This window comes from Anopheles gambiae, chromosome 2, assembly GCF_943734735.2.
Source record: "Anopheles gambiae chromosome 2, idAnoGambNW_F1_1, whole genome shotgun sequence".
Taxonomy (NCBI): domain Eukaryota; kingdom Metazoa; phylum Arthropoda; class Insecta; order Diptera; family Culicidae; genus Anopheles; species Anopheles gambiae.
In genome coordinates, this window is record NC_064601.1 from 16,565,478 (window position 1) to 16,584,939 (window position 19,462).

The 19,462-nt window shown below is 48.8% G+C and overlaps 1 protein-coding gene across 1 annotated transcript; it reads right to left on the minus strand.

Annotated features, from left to right (window-relative positions):
* Positions 1-3,115: 3,115 nt before the first annotated feature.
* Positions 3,116-15,298, minus strand: LOC1269377 (homeobox protein homothorax). The gene is made up of 5 exons (XM_061648352.1): positions 15,286-15,298; positions 14,712-14,860; positions 8,751-8,827; positions 5,097-5,155; positions 3,116-3,270 (listed from the first exon to the last, which is right to left on the minus strand). Exons 1-5 carry the CDS (start codon positions 15,296-15,298, stop codon positions 3,116-3,118), a joined length of 453 nt encoding a protein of 150 aa, XP_061504336.1.
* Positions 15,299-19,462: the final 4,164 nt, after the last annotated feature.

Below are 19,462 nucleotides of genomic sequence, written 5' to 3' on the forward strand. Positions count from 1 at the left end.
TACTTCTGGCGGCAGCAGAAATAATTGTACGATCACTGCTCGCCATTTCTATTCCTACACACTCTGAAGTGTGTTCGACTGATCGACTCGTAGTGGAGTGCGGTGGGAATTGAGATTTGAAATGCTTCTACAAAGTTGTAACAAAACTGTATATTTTCCCATACACCTGCCCGCACACACACACACCAACTAAATGCGTTTTGTTTTTGAGCTTGCCTGCCGGAACGTGCACACGGAGCTAAAGTAACAAACAAACTATTCACCCTGTATAGATATCGATCCTTTGTAAGATCGCTCTTTTTTGTTGTAGTTGTGCATTTTTTGTTTTCTATGTTTCCCTATCATTCTATGTGTGTTTCTGCCTTCCACTATCCGATCCCATTTTTTTCCCAACATCCCACCTTTCATCCCTTCTTGATGGTTTCACATTCCCGCATTCGGGGTTTGAATTTAATATAAATCGTACTTACACACACGGCCCACTGGTGCCCTACCGCTCGCTCTGTTCACTCGCGCACTCGCGCATCGCGCCCTACTTTATCCATCTAACGTTAACGAAAGGATACCATTCACAATCTCGTGCCTCGTTTTACATGATGTGGGTGGGTGGGTGTGGGTGTGTGTATGCTTTCTTTTTTATCGTTAATTAAATTCGTTGATGTCTGGTGATTTTCGCAGCGATGCGCTTCTGAAGCGTTATAACGGCGTAACGCGATGTAACGCCGCTCCGCTTACTCTGATTTTTCCTTTTTTACTTCTCCTAATGTACACGCGCATACACAGTCACACATACATACAAACACAAACACACATACACACACATGCATGCACATGGTGGAATATCATTGTTGTCGTACGGCCTTAATGATTGGAAGAAATTATTTTTACGCGAATGCGTTACGAAATGCGTTACGTTCTCCGCGCGACTGGGAACTGTACGTATATGGCGAGGGGGGAGATTGTTTTTTTGTTGCTGTTGTTATAGGAGGAAGCATTAAGTCGCTGTAAACGGATGGCATTATTGCTATTGGTTTAGAAAATAGCATAAAATTTAAATAAAACCAAAAACAGTTTCCCACCTTCCGCCGGCGATTGCGGCGCCATCTGTTTAGCTTGCAAGCGCTTTTGCAAAAGCTTCAAAAAATTAAAGTGATCGCGTGTAATGATCGGAAGGCGTTCTGCGTTGGTTTGTTGGCGAAAAAATAGGTAAAAGTAAAGGGTTCGCATATTCACATATATAAATTGGTAACGTCTAATATTCCTCGAAACAAATATCCATTAATTGTGCAGGCATGTCTGTGTGTGTGTATGCATGTGTGTATGCTTATGAGTGTGTACACATTGCGTTAGATTAATCTCTAAGATGCGTTTCTTAGGTGTAGAGGGGGGGTGTGTGTGTGTGTGATGCTTTTTTCTCCTATATACACTTTCGATTGCTTATCCTTATTCTATCTTTTGTTGCTCTAACTTGTTTTTCTTCTTCCTTCTATCTCTCTGATATTCACATTTTTGTAGGTTTAGGTCTACGTGTACGTCCTTAGTTGTTGCTTTCGCTTTTGCTTTCCTTACCACTAGTACTATTACTTTACACGGTATATCCGGGGTTTTTTTTTGCACACAACTACCTCGACCGCGCATCAGCACACCACACTATTGCTCCAATGGGTGTGCGTGCGTGTGTATTGCGGGCCTATGCGGTTTCCTGCACTTGTTGTGCTGAGAGTTTTGCGTACCGGTTTGCGACCGGTAATAAGCTTACGCAAATGGTTGATGGTCTAATTGTTTTAGTAGAAATTAAATATCGCTTACGTAGCACAGCAGCGCGTTACGGCATCATCGCCCGTGCCCGTGGGACCCTTTGGGAGCAGATGGCGAGGAGAAGAAGGCGGTTGGTGGAATCTGGGGGATGATTCTGGGATGAGCGCGTAACCAGTCTGGGACGCCAAGACGGCCCGGCCCCCAAAACGGGCAAAGCAGTTTCATAACTGTTGGCACTTTTGAGCACACATACACGCACGCAAACACACACACATATACACGATAGTAACCCACGACAATGGGGTGATGGGAGTTGGGTGGTTGATGATGATGATGCTGATGAGGAGCCTTAAAGATAACTCGCCGAGGTGTGTGCAGCCGTGTGTGTGTGCGTGTGTGCTCGTGTTTGCGTTTAGCGAGAACCATCGAGGCGGTGGCCGGCCGGTCGCCAGACTCCCTCCAGTTCCGCCCGGAAAGCGAAATTGAGATCGTATCACACGGTGGCTGTGCTGCCCGTCGCGTAAATTGCCGGATCGATCGAATCGAGTTGCCCTTTTTTTCTGCATTTCACTAGCGTAGTCTTCCCATTCGGCTGGGCCAAGGATCCGATCGTCTGGGCCTCACACACACACACACATACTCCCAAACAACCAAAAATCCTGCGCAGAACCCGCGCTGCTGTGCAGGTGTGTGTGTGTGTGGTGGTTTTAACTTCCTTCCAGCTTCTTTTTTTTGTTGCTTGATTTTCGTGTTTGTTTCTTTTCCTTTTTTTTGGTTACTTCAAATGGCCACGTTTGCGTTGATGGTTGTGCTATACAACTTCAACAGTACTGTACCGCGCCGCTGCCGCCGCCGCCGCCGCCAGCAAAACGCATTCCAACGAGCGCCCTCCCGGGGGCTGTGTGTCTCTTGGGGATGGGAAGGTTGTGTGTTTGTGTTGTGGCGAAAATGGTATGACGCGATAAATGCATTCTTTGCCACCTAAAAGCATACAGAAAGAGAGGACATAGGTGTATTAGCTTTCAAGTTTGTTCCATACAATCGCAACTCTCATCATTACCTTTGCTTTTACGCATCCTTTACGGTCCGATCGACACCATCCGCTCTTCGATCGGTGTGCGATCGTGTGGCCCCGGTACCTGCGCTCCGTAGGCCACTGGCTGGTTGTGGGGGTAGGGGGGGGGGGGGGGTAGGAAACAAGGATGGGGCAGGTGTGGCTTTTTGTACAACCCACCGCCCCCGTTTCGACACACACACACTCACACTCGGCTCACTCGTCTGGCGGGGCAGAGGGGGGATGATCGTCGTCGTCGGCGGCGCTGGGCACAGTCGTTACCGTCGTCCCTGCAACGACCGCTTACAGATGGTGCGGGTAGTACTCGGCCGGCGGATAGTGGTAGCCCTGGTGGAATGCCGGATCGCCCGGTGCCCGGTGCATCATCTGCGCCTGGCCGTCCATCATGTAGCTCATCGCGTCCGGATAGCCGGCGGACGGGCCCGGATGCGTGTACACTGAAATCGGAGAATATACTGGTCAAACCAAAAAGAAAAGAAGAATAAGAAGAAGAAGAAAAAGAACGAACGTTCAGTTAACTTCAACATTACGAACGGGAGGGGGAGGGGGGGGGTGGGTGGTAGGGAACAAGTTACCAGGGAATGGAATGGGGAGAGGATAGGTGGTATATGTTGAACAATTACTACGAAGCAAATGGAACGTTCTGTCTAGGATCTATTGGCTAACTACTCGAAAGGCAAGACTGAGGTTGTTACTTAGAATATGTGTTAAAAATACAGATTGGTAGCTTATTTTGGTCTAATTTAACTAAAATATGATCTATCTTTTAGTAATTACACAAAACTCTGCACCATTTCAAGGTGTTGATTGAAAAACTGGACTAACAATTATATAAACATGCTTATTACGGGTTAAATAACACTTTAGCGAAGCTTAGTAAACGCAATTCTTCTTACAAATTGCCTGCATAGTGTCTGCAATTGTATACTATTCTTATTGTTATGGATTGTAGTAGGAATCATTGAAACGGAGTTGGTTACGGATTAGATCGGTGCATTCTACTGCATTCCTACTAGATTTTATAAGAATGTGCAAGGTATCCACGTTACGCGAAGCAAATGGCAATTTTTTTTTTCGAAATCAAAGAACATCAATTAAACTTAAAAACGTACGAAAGAATTCAACCGAATGCAATTCCACCGTCCTTATCGGAATGGAAAGAAGTAAATCGAAACCCGTGCTACCGTAAAACGAACCGTTTCCATTTTCCCATTAGATTCCGCATCGCGAGGACGCCGCTCATTCAAGGCTCATTTGTCACATTAATTTAGACTTCTCCGGTCTCGCGTGTGTATTTTCGCAAGCGCTCGCGCAAGATAGATTTCCCATTTCACATTATTAAACCCATTATCCTCCACCTCGCCCACCCCTTTTCCACACCGGCGGATCAATGCCGGGACACGGAGCATTTCATGAATAATGGAAATGCTATGCCCCGGGAAACGGTAATTAACGGGCCCGCCGAACCCGGCCCGGAGAGTGTGGTGCAAGAGGGGAGTGGGCAACCAATCCGACCGGGCTTAGCGCGGCACGGAGGATGCTCGATTTGAGGCGCAGTCTTTAAATGAATGACTAAAACCCCCCGATCAGAAGGAGTTGGAGAGCTGGTTTGGAAGTTTCGGCTCCCAACCGACTGATAAGGAGCAATCTCCGCGACCATGTTTTATGTCGCAGACTTGTATTTCTCGGAGCTCGCGACAGATGAAGTAAGTGGCCGTAGCTCGTAAATTACGCGCCCTTTTCGATTGGTTTTGGGCCGGATTTGCAGGGGGACGTTGGTGTGAGATTGATGCGCGTTCTTTGCTGACTGATCTAGCTGCTGGCTGGGAGCGCGGGTTGAAGACAGCACAAGATGCAAGCAAAGTGATAAGATACTCCGTAGGATGGAAGGAGCATGTAAAAATGGTTTGCTACATGAACAAAAAGGTTTTGCATTTTGCCGGGTACATTTTCTACAACCAAATTCATTCTAACAATAAAACGGAACACTGTTATCGGGTACAGCGAAAGAGACTGGAGGCCAGGAGCATCGACTCGACTGGAGGGTTTGGGGTGAGATAAAATTGCGCCACTTCGCTTCGCAAACGCAAATACAATACACATTAACAACCATTAGCTACGCTACGGTGGATAAGGACAAACACACACAGCCAGAAGGGCAAAAGAATGTTCGGGTCCGTTTGCCCAGTTTCTGTGCCTTGCCCCACCGAGAGACGATACCCGGCATCGCCTCGAGGCGGTAGTAGTAACTCCGATTACTAACCTGCTCGGTTGGACTGATCTATCATGGGTTGCACTATTCTGCGCCGCGCGTTGATAAACCTGTCGAGGAGAGGGGGAAAAAAGGAAGAAAAAGAATCGAATGAGAAAAACAGTAAGAAAACAACAACAACAACAGCGAGGACGACGTTCTGATAAAAGGATAAGACAGACAGAAACCTCTCTCCCCTGGCCCGTCCATCCCGCCCGTTTGCTTCGGGCCAAACCCGTGAGGGAGTGGCTGTTGGAAGAGGAAGAGGGACGCGGGTTTGGTTTCGAGAAAATGGAACAAACACATTAATCAAGTGAAGTGAAATGATTAGAGTTGAACCGAAACCCCGGGGATGAAGGATATCGCCGCGCGGCGTGTTTTTCCGCGCGTGCAAGGATGTGCGTGCAAGGCGTGCAAGGGGAGTGGGAAGGAAAGGGGAGGAGACGGGTGGATAAGCGAGCGCGCGAGGTGATAAAACATTCAAAAGGGGAAAATTCGCTGTGTGACACTGTGGAATGTGTGTGTGTTTGTGTGTTTGTATTGTCGGGGTTTGGTTTGCTGAAGATCGACTCTTTCGACCGAACCCCGCCCGGATCCGTCACACTGTATCTGGGTGTGTGTGTGTGTGTGTGTGTGTTAGTGTCTGTTTTATTTTTCTACTTCACTTGTTTGTGTTGCTTTCTAGCACACCAGCAACCGAAAAGAAGGGAAGGGACGTGCGCGCGCGTTTTCGGCGGAAAGCAACACGAGCGGGCGGAAAAACAACGAAGCGAACGCTCACGCTGATAAGAATCTGTAATTTCCAACCCAAAATTTTCCCAAAAAAGAGATTACTTCTCGGGAAAGAGAGGAGAGGTGCTAGTCCCGTCCCCCTTTTACGTCCCGTGGCAAGAATTCCATTCCCGAATTACACATCTTAGCCGGCGTTTTTCCTATCGGTGCCGGATCAGCACCCGAAACGTGCTGCCCCAAAGCGGATCGGTTTGTTTTTCCAAAAGGGGGCGAGGGCGGGCAAGCGGGGCGAGGGATGTGGGACGGCAATTTTCTTCCCTTTTTTCCGCCCGACCGACCATCCCTCCTCGCCCTTTCTCCCCTCAGAAACGAGCCAGGCCGAGAACACACCGACGCGCGCTGCCCGAGAGGGGCCCGAGATGGCGATTCGGATTGGATTGCACAGTTTATTTGATTTATGGAAATTAAACAATAATAAATCACCTCATCTAGTGATTGTAAAGGGAGCGGCGGGTGGGTTGCAGCTTCCACAAAATCCACCAACCTAGGGATTGGATCCTCTGTGCGGAGAAGGGAAAGGCACATTTCGGCTTCCTTTGAGCGTTCTTACTTTCATTTCCCTACAGTAGTCGGGGCTCCGTGCGTGTTGTGCACCCTTTGTGTTGTTTGGGCCTTTTTTTGTTGGCTGGCTGGCTGGCTGTAAGTACCGTACAGTAGTACCGCTCCTTTCCCTTCCCCCGGGGACGCAATTGGAAGTGACCAGCACGACGACTTTGGGTACTTTGGGCGAAGGGATTCATTTTTGTTTAGATATTTGTTTGTGCAGCGTCGTAAGTTAAACATGAAAATTGCTTTCCATCTGCATCGAAGGGTAACGCATGCGTTCGGCTGCTATGGAGGAGAGAGGAGCGGCCAGGCCGGAAAGAAATCCCAAAGAAAGTGAGACCAAAGAATTCGGTATGAATGCGAAATGACCCAGTGACAATGGTTGGGTGGCGCCGTTTGGCGAAGGACACACGAAGGGGACATGTGGATAAGTGTGTCTTTTCTTTTCTCCTTTTTTTTTGCTCGTTATTTGTGACCGGAGCGTGCTGGGGGGTAAAATGATTGAGTCCGGATTCGATTGGGACATGAGTTGGAAAATAGATGTCTTATCTGCCCGGTGCCCTCGATGCTTCGTTCACGGGGCAGGAAGGAGTTAAACACAGCGGGACAAACTATTAGAAACTAATATGGTATGGTACGTGCATTCAATGCTAGAATTGCTTGTTCGGGCAAATCTCTTAAGCTGGTGCTATTAATATTTAAGATTTGTTTGAATGATACGGCAAAAAGTGACTGAACGAAAATCTATCTTACTAGAAAAAATCTATTATCTTACTAGAAAAGGTAATACGTTTCGTATACCAAAGTGTGCTGTTCTAGTTAGAAAGATCACGTTTAGTGGTCGAGTGAATGTTAACGTTAATTTTAACTGTCAACTTTACGCTGATCTTTGGAGTCATAACAAGGAAATGTTATATTTAAATCTGTATTGTAAAGTGGAATATATGGCATATTGAACTTTCCTTCTCTAGGTGTATAATACGCTACATTTCGTTATGACTTCGGTGAGTTGTAATCAAAAAAATATATTTTCTCTTGAACAAGAAATGATCATTACAAGCGCAAATAGATTTAGAGATAGAATGTGCAAATTTACATTGATTTTTGTGTAAGATTTAAAAAAAAAGTGATGAAACACTATTCTCCAAACCAAAAGAAAACTAAGTCTCCAGTGGAAAACATATCAATTCCAATCGAATCAAACTCTCCTACTGATCTTTATTATCTTCTTCCGATGATTTGACTTAAACTGCCACAGAAAGTGGGGAAAAAGTGGTTAATATATGATTGAAAATTGCAATTTCGTGGAATGTATTTGCCGATAACTTGAAGCATAAACCATTTCGTTTGATAAATATAAGAAAAAAAAAAGTACAAAAATCAACAAAAATTGATCGGATGCAAACCATGCTGCATGCAACAGCTTCCGAGGGTCGTTCGTTTTATTAACCTACACCTTTCCCGCCAAGATGCAGGCTAAACGTTTGACATATTCTTCCTGTCAAACTGTACACACGCCTGCTTTGCCACTCATTGGACGCGCTAAGCATCGTTCCGAAAACAAACAAATCCCCTCCTCCCACTGTGCGCGGCTATTTTCTTTCCCGCGCTGTACATTGTACTAATCAAAGCAACACAGTGAGAATCAAATTGGCCCGGAGCTAGTGAGTGATTTTCCCCGTGCAGCTCGAAACGGCATACGGTACCCCTTCAGCTGCTGAACAGAAGGTGCGTGTGATGTGGTTTTCCACTGAGCGGGTAGGCAGAAGACGAACCTCGCTCGCCAAACAATGGCACAAAAGGGGTATTACAAGCGAACAATCGTCAAACTTCCCCTGTTCCGGCGAGATCCCTTGTCGGAAAACTTTACCGAAAACGCGTGTGTGTGCCAGGTAAGTGTGTACCTATACGGCACCACACACTAGCTAGCTCTTTGAAGAGGTCGTGGCGCGTGTTCCTGCTGGCAAACAACAAATTTTGTTCTGCCACCCAACCGAAACTGGGTTTGCCGGGTTGAGGTTTCCTCCTCCCTTGCTGCGTTAATTTTCCCATTTGGCCGTTTAATGAGGTCTCCTTTTTTGGGCTGGAAGCGTGCGCAGGGGCTTTGTCTGCCGATCCTTTTCACAAGGATCACAGCGCTGGGCCAGCCAACTACATGCGAAAAGGGGTGAAACGAAGCAAAAGCCGTCGGTGGAGAGAGAGCGAGCCTTGATCTCCCTTGGGGACCCGGGGAGGCGGTTGTTTTAGATGTCTGTCCAATTGTCGAATGCCAGTACATTCGCCGGTGTCGAAGAACGGGAGTGAACCACTGTACATGAAAGCACTTACCAGTTATTAACTTGCAGTATCGTCAGGCCCGTGTCTTGTGCTAGCTGCTTTTTCTGGTCCTCCGATGGGTAGGGATGCTGTGGGAAATGGAAGCAAAAAAGAAAGAAGAAACAGAATGAAATCAGTGAACATAGTGTGTGTTTGTGTCGAGCGTCGATGCAAAGTAGGCGGCTTTGGCAGCACACACGCGCTCAGCCACCATTCAAGTGCCACTTTGCCGACACTTTCCTGCAACGGAGTTGAGCAAGGGTGGTGGTGTTAGTGGCGGTGGTTGCCTGGTAAGGGGAAAAGGGATAAAAGACCCCAACTGGATGTTGTTGTGGCAGGCTGTTTGATCGCTTTTCGATTGTTTGTTAATTAAAATCTCGAGCAGTTCGTGCAAGAGCGGATGTTATTGGAGGACTGTGGCACAAGTGCCTTTTACGGCCATTTGATGGCGTGATAGCGTGTCGGGGAATTGGTGGATGGATTAAGGCTTAAGAACTGTTTCGGCAGTTCAGTTCCCTCGTGTTTGTTTTAAGAACCGTCGGCTATAGTTTAGATAATTTCTTTTATGTGTATGACCGCAGCTCGTTCCATTCCACTAATAGGGAACAGTGGAGTCTGTCTCCCACTAACAGACACTCTTTTTTTCTATTTTTTATCTTTACAGCCGCCTTCACGGCCACCATCGCACCCCACCGCGCGCGCTAGACATTGATCGGTCAATTAATAATATTTAATTGTTTTACATCGCTACACATAAACACACACACATCGTGCTCGCGTGCTCGTGCGTTTGGGCTCGGTCGCGGACAACACCGATTTGCTGTCGCGCCGGCCGCCTACCTACACAAGACGGCCGCGGCTGGAAGCGCCGCCACGGTGCAGTTTACATGCGCGTTCTCGGCCCGCTCGGCGCGCCCGTACCGTGTGCGTGGACAACCTGACCCACGCTGGCGCGCGCGCGCGCGCACTCTCGCGCCTATCTTCTCCACATTTACATGTTCGGGAACAACCCCCAACATCTCCTCCCACCAAAAAAAAAAAGGAAAAAGGAAGAAAAAAAAACATGTACCACACAGCACACACACCCGCCGACACCGAGGCGGACGGGTGCAGTATGGTGGTACCGAACAGGGTGAGTACAAAGTTTTGTGATTTCATTACTGAAACTGCATGTGGTGCATGGGTGCATCACTTCGGATGCACTTCGTGCTCTCGGAGGAGAGCGAGAGAGAGAGCGAGAGAAACAGAGAACAAACTGAAAAAAAAAAACGCCAAAGGAAGATCCGGGATAGTCTCGAATGGCAAATTTCACCCCCCGCCACGAATACCTTCCGATCTGCTCTACCCCGAGGGAGGGCAAAAAACAAAACAAAAAAAAATTATCTTATCCTCTTCCACGTGAATGTCAATACGGACTGACAAATATTTTTAGACATTTATATTTATGTAATGCAAATTATTGGCCCCCATGTATATGCATATAAAATACGCAAGCGCTGCTCTTAAATCAGCAGTTGGTGCTGCGCTCTGTGCGGCGCTCTGCCGGAATCCTGCGCGCCCGAGAGGCACGAGAGCGTCGGCGGCCGAAACCCGGCTCCAACCCTTCACCCCCCCCCCCGCGTGACGTTCCATGTCCATTGCCAGGGGGGGGGCAAGGGGAGCTAGTGCTGCTCTGCCGGTCATTGATATTCCATCGCGCAATGCATAAAGAAAACAAAGCAAAACCGACGTGCCCCAACGGACTGTCTCTCGCTCGCCGTACGTTTGTTTTATTTCGCATGTTTTGCGCATGTATGCAACCGGGATCGGGAACGGATCCCCCCGGCCACAACCCCCCGCACACCCGGTTCGTCACACGGGGTTGGAATCGTTTGTATTTTAATCCGTACTCGAAGTTCTCGAAGGCACCGGTGAAGACCTTCGAGGCCATCCTTACGCCTGGGACGAAGGGACCAGCGGGTCCACGCGGGTCCACGCGGGAAGGGAAGCACATGTGTGTACCGTATTACTACGACTATTAGTCGAATGTTGATTGTGTGTGTGTGTGTGTGTGTGCTTTTGGTCTTTTTCCCCTGCGCTTTTGTTTTTGTAGGGTTGTTGAGAATGAACCTGCCACTACTGATCGGTCTGTGTGTGCCTGGTTGGTAGTTGCTGTACCTTTGCTGTACTACCGCGAGTGCAGCTTCTCGATTTGCGCTGCACCGTTTGTCGCGGCATTGTCAACTCCCGCGTCATTCAAAGCCGAACTCTGGGAGCCGGAGCCGAAGTGCAGAAGGATGGGACATTGATGCATTTACCATGAGCGGTGCATGCCGACCAGAAGGACAATTGCATGTGTGCTACACCGCCTCATCCCCACCTTCCCCCGTTCGCTTCCCTCCCTCAAACAAGGGCGAATGAGCTCTGGGGACGGGGGTTTCGAAAGGGGGGCCGTTCAAAACTGCAAGGTGTACGCCGAGTGATCGATCGAATCGTACGACTCGATCGTATTTATCGTGAGTCATTGTGCAGTTTCTTGCGCTCTGTTGTCTCTGTCTCGCCCGATCGAACGTTTGTGGCAGCGAAAAGGGAGGGAGAAAGAAACATCGGAAAACAAAAAGCCCCATTACCATTTTTCTACCGACCGATCGGCATATGTGTCCCGGTGTCAAGTCCCCCTTCGTGCCCACGGCTGCCCGATCATTGGATTAATGTCAAATGTTTCAATTTAATGTAAAGTAGTAAAAATTAGGTCCCCCCCAAAACGGAGGGTTAAAGCAACAAAAAAAAAACCTTGCTTTTCCCACCGGCACAATAAAATGAAACTGCCGGAGGGGGGAGACGCGCAGGCAGAGCGGTAGAGAAGCGAAATAAAACAACAAAAAAAAGGCAGCACCGGTTGATCGCCGAAATCGATCGATCGTTCCGGCAATGAAAATGCAATAAAACGATCATCTGCCGCCGTCTGAGCGCGTTTGCAGGGCTCCGGGTGAGGGAGGGAGAGGTGGATATAAAAAAGCGACTCCATTGGGAAAATCGCACTTGAGCGAGCGAGAACGATGCGGACTTTTCACGTTACCGATGCGCGATCACAGTTTGAGATGATGTTTATGAGGCATTAAACGATGTTCGCGGGAGAGCATGTGGTGTACGGGCGCGCTTTTTGTTGCTTCTTCCCTCGCTCCACGCCTTTTGTTTTAAATTTTGCCACCTCTTCCCTCGCTCCCTCGCCGGTACACAGATGATCAGGAAAATGTGTTCGAATTCCGGAACAGAAATTAATAAAACACACACACGCAGAAGGGGAAAAGTAACGATACTCGATCATCTAAGCCATCTCACCGTCAGCGCCGAACGGCCGTTAGGATGACACATTTGTCGTTTAGGACCGATCGCGGGATCCGATTCGGAATGGGTCCGTATCCGTTTAGTAGGGAAGGGAAAGGCGAAGACAGAGACGTACGAGGCAACCATGCAACGCGGAATATGGGATATAATTTATTGCACTTTTACGGCGCTTAAGTTATGAGGCGAATGATTTATTTAGCAGCGAGCCTCCCCACCGCCGGTGCACGGAAAAAAAAAACGGAACAAGAAACGGATCCACCCGAAGACGGTGAACCCTTTTCGGGGTTGCAGCGAAGGTGCAAAAGGGCAGGAAGAAAAAAATAACAACTAAAGCACACATCGCAGCAGTAGCAACACTCCGCCACACGAGCGCGCACAGACAAGACAACAACTGTTCGGCCTGCCGAACGATTTAATTAGCAAACATGGTTCTATTCTTCCTCCCCCCGTTTCTGCCTGCTCTCTTGTGGAGCAGTGGAAGGGAAAGCGAGGGAGGGTCCGGTGGTCCGGCAAAACAAAACACCCGTCAAAGTCCCATTACCGAAGCAAAGTGTGAACAAAATGCTAGATGATGTGATGTCGGAATAAATTTGCATTATTGCATTTCTGTACACTCTTTCGGGAAGGTACGATGGCGCGCAGTGGCGCAAGTACCCCCCCGCTTCCCCCATTACCCAATCGGGGAGGCGGGGGGATACCATTTCTTCGAGAAGTTAGAGACCTCGTTCCGGCATTCCGGCGTAGGGGTTTTGCGTAACGTTTCCAATTGGAACATCACTGCATGCTTCTAGAATTCGCATAGAGATTTTTGGATTGCGCTTCTTCCCACACCCCGCTTTACGTGCTCGTAAACGATTCGGATGAATAATGCGGAACCTGCGCGCTTTGTTTGGCCGGCGTCGTAACACTCTCCGGGTGACGCACGACCGAACCCCGTGAGTGTCGTGCGAGCGTGTGTATGTCCCCTGTCCGTCCGATTGTCCGATGGCATAATCTATTCCGCCCCTAGGGTTCGACACTCCCCGGTTTGATCGATTGACTCTTCCTTTCGCCGGCCTCGAGAGCGTTCCTTTTTCGGGAATTGGAAACTTTCTTCCTTCCTTCCTGTGTTCTGGCACACACACACACACACACACACACACGCACACATAGACACTGCATTAGCGAATGGTTTTTCGTAAGTGTCGTCGATGCGTATCCCTTTTCCCCATTCGGCGGAGTGCTTGTTTCCACATTCGGGGGGCGTTAAACTATCCCGACGGCCGACGCTGATGCTGCGCCCGCGTACTCCCTTGGGCATCCGGGATTGGCGTTGGTGCAACCATCGCGCAGGGACGAGATTGTCACGGGTCAATTGCGAGTACATTTATAACTGTCACCGCGGGCCCATGAAGGCATGAAGAAAACGCATCAAGGAAATTGAAACGCATCACTTGAGCGATACCGCCACGGAGCGTGAGCGCAGCGATTCGGCTACTTTTGCTTACACACAGGGGGAAGTAGAAGCAGCGTTTCTTCGTATGGGTGCGGGCGGGTGTTTTTTTTTCGAAAGCAAAAACTAGCCCTCTTCCTCAAAGCGATGTGTCAAGTCTGGTTTAAACACTTTTCTCGAAGGATAAGCCGCCAACAAAGCAAGTTGACTTACTGGTTTAAATTGAATACTGGTGTACATCGTGTGCGAATTCTTCGGCCAAAGTTCCACCATACATTGGACAGCAGCCAAAAACGGTAATGGCAAAATGGAACGATCAATTGTGCGGTCTAGCGTGCGCATTAATCGAAGCCAAGGGTCGCTTATGATGATTCGCCCATGCTCACTCACAATTTTGAGCAAATCCTTTCCACGGCTTGAGTGGAATTTATACACCCTTCTTAAAACGTTAACCTTTGCCAACGACATCTTTGCTCGACATCACCATGTTCGAACATTTATTTGTATTATTCTCGCTCGCTATCTCTCTCCGCGCTAAGCTTTTTCTCAATTGTGGCCATTGTGGCCTTTCTTTACCTTCCCGTTGAAATGGGCCCCAATAAAAGCCATTCACGTGGCTGGCCGATAGCCCATCTTAAGTGTAATCTTAGTGGCAGCCGAATGAAATCATTTATATCATTTAAGCGAATGCATAAAAAATACATTTATCCTCTAACAAGTACCGCGTAGGGGGGGGGGGGGGGGGATGAGGGCGAGCTGTATCAAAGAAACGACGGCAGCGCAGATAACACGCTCCTCCTCCGCCGGGTATCGATTATATGGCCAGCCATCCCCCAGGAAAGGTCGTTATCGAGATGCTTCAATTACGGTCTAATGTGGGGAGGAGGCAACGAAGCACAAAAGCATCGCCCTTGCCCGCCCTCTGACCTCTTGACGCTGCACGGGGAACATTTGCACGCGTAAAACCGCGTAAGCCCCCTAGCCACTAGACGCAACCGATCTAGATTGTGCCGAATCCGGCGTTTCTCCGGCTGGAGAAAGAGTGAAGGAGCATCATCTAGCAGCAGCAGCACCAGCAACAACAATCGCCGGCAAAAAAGGCAAACCTCTAAGAAGCGGGATCAGCGCTCCTTAGTTACGATTTGCCAGCAACTAGAATGTTGGCAGGCATCCGTGGACCGCGTGCTCGCTAGAGACAAAACAAGACCACTTACCGTTAGGTGCTGGAAGAGCCACGCCCGCAGAATGTTGGTGGCCACCTTCGGGAAGATCCCCCGCTTCTTTTGGTTTTTCTTGCCGCTCGTATCGTCGTCCTCCTCGCCGGTACCCTCGCCGCTGCCGATGCTGGTATTGCTGGCATCACCTGGAAGGAGGAAAAAACAAAGGGGGGGAAAAATTAGACCATGGAGGAAGATTTTTAAAAGCAAAGCGAATCCATTGCTCACATCGCCAGCGGTTGGAGAAGGAAGGTAGCTTGTAGTTTCTTTGATTTTATTTTTTGGTTTTTGCCCACTCTATTTCTATTACCACCGTTCGCCAGATCTTTGGGACAGGCGTGTGGAAAATGTGTGTAAAATTGGCTCGTGAAAATGTGTTAAATATGCTGTTCCGCGTCGTTTTTTTTTGTTCGCCCGCTTCCCACGCTGCATGCGGTTTGTGCAGAAAGGGAACGAAAATGAAGGAGAGAGTTCGCTTCTTTTTTGTGTGTGGAGTCACAAATTGGGTATGTTTTTTTTATTTTAAAGAAAACAAGAAATTCACATCAAAATGGAACCCTCTCAAACCTGCCCATCACGACCATGGTGGCTAAGGTGATGTAAGGAATATTAACTGTGGAATTTGCAGGGGTTTGCAGGGGTTCTCATAGTTGTCGGACAGTTGCTTAATTCTTTCCTATTGGAAGTGAACTTCATAAGTTGGAAATTGGACTCGATGGCACGCTTTTTGGACAGGTTCCTTCGAAAATCCTGTTGGATTTGTCCAACAAGACTGCTATAGAGTCCAATTCCCATTACATTTAGTTCATTTCACGTCAAAGAAAATCAAAAAAGTCAATAAAGTGTTCCACAGCTATGAGAACTTCTGGAAAACCCTGTATGAGCAACGCTTTCCAGGTTCGTGAGCTAAAAAGCCCCTCGCACAATCGGTTGGTGAACCGTGAAGGGGGGCGTGATGCTTTTAAAGCGCATCTCATCCATCCTAACAGAGGCATATACTTGACAATGCACTAGATGCTTGCGTGCGTAGAGATGGAATGCTAGTCATGTACGAGAGGAGAAGCTAGTAAGTCTCGCTCGACTCCTCGAAAGTGGATAACACGTTTCAAACGTGGCGCTTAGGGTTGTAAATAAAAAAAAACCCATTTCTTTTCGATCCTTTTACTGCGCACCGGAAAGTGGGAAGCGTAAAAGGGCACGTTTTTGGCCGTAATTTGTTGCCGTTCAATTTACCCGCAATTCCCCCACGAAAGACCCGTCCCGAGACCGAGCGAGAAGCGCACCAGCTCACCATTAGTCAGCTAGTTCCGACTCCCACTCGCTGTTTTCAAGGTGGAAATGTGTGTAAGTTTGCGCATTTTATTTCTTTTTTTTTTGCAACACTGTTTGGCCGACCCAACACAGTGTTCTCGGTCGCCGGGCGCATGAGGGAAGCAGCGGCGGCAGCAGCAGCGTGAGAGAGCAACAGCAACGGAGACCCCGGCTCCAGAAGGGGTCACACTGGAGCGGACACTTTTATCGGACATGGGCAGTTAATGGGTGATCGAACGGTGGGAATTCGCCACGGGACGAAATTCTACCACCAACTTCCCTGCCCCCCCTGTCCCCCTCCCTCCACCCACCGTCTGGTCTGCCATCTGTGCGACGCGAAGGGATAATCAGCCGCACAAAACGTGAATCAAACGCATATATTTTAACATATTGCTTTTCGATCGCGCGCGCTCCACTGCCCAAATCGGGGCCTCGCTCTTAGCAAATGTGAAACCTTGGCGCTTCTTCTTCTTGGTTCTCTCTATCTCTCTCCCCTTCCCATTGTGTCGTTTGTGTCGTTTCTGCAGTTTTCTGAGCAGATCGTTTGCCGTGGTCGTCGGCGCTGGTGTTATTAATGTGACGTGTTTTGTTTGATAAGCACACGGAGCTGCAGAGAGGCCAAAACAGAAACGTGGCCGAAACGGGGTGACCACAGTGCCGGGGGGGGATCGAAACCGTGTGCTGATCGAATTTCAAGCTTGATCGTTGTGCACCGCCGTTCGATTGTGCAGTGTCTGTGTGTCTGTGCTAAGAGGGGGGAGGGGGGGGGGGCGCCTCCACTGACACCGTAAATGCATTTCGACGCAAATCAGCTTAAATTTATCTTTTAAATTTATTCCATCCACTGAACAAGGGGGGGTGGGGAGTTGCTGTGCTGCATTCGTCGATTTTGGAGCGAATAGTGTGTGTGTGTGCCGTATTGTGTGTAGTGCATTTTTTGTTGTTGTTGGAAATTAGTAGTTGTTGCATCGATTGGTTCGCACAACCAACGCAACAAATGCAGCCAAACCATGGCGACGGCGCACAGGGAAACAACTGGCCGCAGCGCAGGAGGGCGCGCAGGGATTGGACGGGGGGCAGCAGGAGATGATTAGATAATTTCCTTTAAACGGCGATTCGGTGAGCATATTTTTGATTGGAATAAATATGCAAATTCCACCCGAAGCGAAACATTTTTTGTGTGTGCGTCGGATGAGCCGGCTAGCACACTAGGCAAGCAGAACCGGCAAGCGCGCCGGTGTGCTATTCGTCTCATAATTGGAATGCGATTTACAAGGCTAAAAAGGGAAGCCAGACATTAAAAGTAAGAAATAGAGAGAGGGGGGGGGGGGCGGGTTGGGGACAAAAAAACAGCAAATCTTCCAACAAACAAATCACACACAAGGCAGCAAGACAGGCTCTGGACAGGACATGTTTGTCTGTTTTTTTGTTGTTGGTTGGTTGCTGTTGTTGCTGGTGCTGTAGAAGAGGGCGAAAAAAAAAGATCGATCGATGCGAGAAAACCGTTCCGTGATTTAAAGTCTTTGAATGGTCCTCTCCACTACGATAGCACCGCACGGTTGGGCCGGTTCCCAAGAGTGGCACCAGGCGGGGGTACAATCGTTTGCGTCGTCAAATCGTAGATTTTTAATTTAAAAATTTGCCGTTTTTTCGTCCCCTTTCTTGGATCGAGTCCCTGGACGAAAACAAAAAAAAACAAAACAAAACAAAAAAAACAACCACTGCTTATGGTAAATCTAACACACAACGGCTGGTGGTGGTTGGGCAGCATAATGTTTTTTGTTTAGCCTTTGTATATCATCCTGCAAGTCAACCGGTCGCCGCTGCTGCTGCTGCTGCTGCTGGCCAGCCGACGACCGCAGCTTTTGGGACGTTTTCTGGGTTGGTTGGGATTGGGTTGGTTGTTCTCTGGCAGTGTTGCCGGTGCGTTCTTCTCGGTTCGCTTCATTTATTCAAATTTAAACGCGATTCAATCATCTCATCATCGTACCATGCGGTCACGGTTGGGTGCCTTCATCTTTTTTTTTTTTTTTTTTTGTTAGGTTCGGTTCGTCTCTTTCGGCCGTGATTTCTCAACCCCAAAGTTTTGTGAATTGTTTCGTCAAAAAACTGACTTTATTTTTATTCCATCGTTGAACGTTTTTACTTTTCCTGTTGTTGTTTTTGTTACTGCCATTGAGGTTGGATCGAGAAATATCTTGTGTGTGTGCGTGTGTGTGTGCGTGGAGGAGGTGGTGAGGGGGTGTCGTGTGTTTTTTTTTGCTGTTGCTACTTTGCGTCGTTGTTTTGCGAAACGTCTCAGCGTTTGGGGCACGTTTTTTCTTCCTCCATTTGTTCTTCTGCTCGCGTTGTGCGTTTCTTTGCGGTGATGGTGCTCACCTACACGTTTGACAGAATGTAAAGAAGTTGGGTTCAGCTCCCCCTGCACTCCCCCCTCCTACCTGGGATGCGCTAAATGCCAGGATGGTGAAACACACGGCGAGCGCAGGGCGAAAAAGCACTGTCGGCAAGGCTTTTTACCAATCCATCGCAAAAGGAGTATCAGGGAGAGGGACCAAGGGGAGGAGGAGAAAAAAAACCACTCCACACAAACGCTACGATCGATCGAGGGGGGGGGGGGGGATTCCAAACAATCGAGAGCCTTTCGATCGGGCGAGAATTCGAACGCAAACGGACGCGAACGCGAACCACGGGCAAACGGAGCAAAATGGAGGAAGAAGCAAACAAAACACACACACACACAAAAAACCTGTACGCAACTCGCTTAAGCGTCGTCTGTCTGTCAAATATATTAAATACATTTCAGAATCTGCCGTCCGCGCCCCTTCCGCGTCCTCTTCCCCTGCCCGGCGAGCTCTGGAAATCCTTTTCCGAGCTCCCGGGCAAGCTGCCCCGGAACCACAAATTGATGATATCGGTCCCGCCAACCTCCCTGGGCCAACCTCGGGGATGGGGTGACGATGCTCGCGCACCGATACCGCGGTCGCACCGAAATGGTTACCGAGCCGCAAACCGCCCCCCGATTGCGACAGCGCGCGCTGCACCGACGGTGTCCCAGCGGGTTTAATCCCAGCGTCATCCCAGCGGCCGTCGTCGAGATTTTGGGATGGAAAATTGAAACCTGTCCTTTCCACCTTTGCTCCTCCTCCTGTTCTCCACCCCCACCCTACACCCTCTCACAATCGATCCCGAGAATGTGTCTTTCGGGTGCGCATTTCGCTGACGCTCCTCCCGGTTGCGATCCTCCGTTCTCGCTGGTTCCGCTGGTACTCACAGCGTCCCGCGCTTCTCATCTTAATAAAATGATTTGTAATATTCTTCGCCTGCCTGCCTTTGGTTCCACACGGCACACACACACACAGTGGAATGCACACCGCTTTGGGAACCCGGGACGGAAGAAAGGTTGTCTTCTCGAAAGAGGCATGCCTGTGGAACGA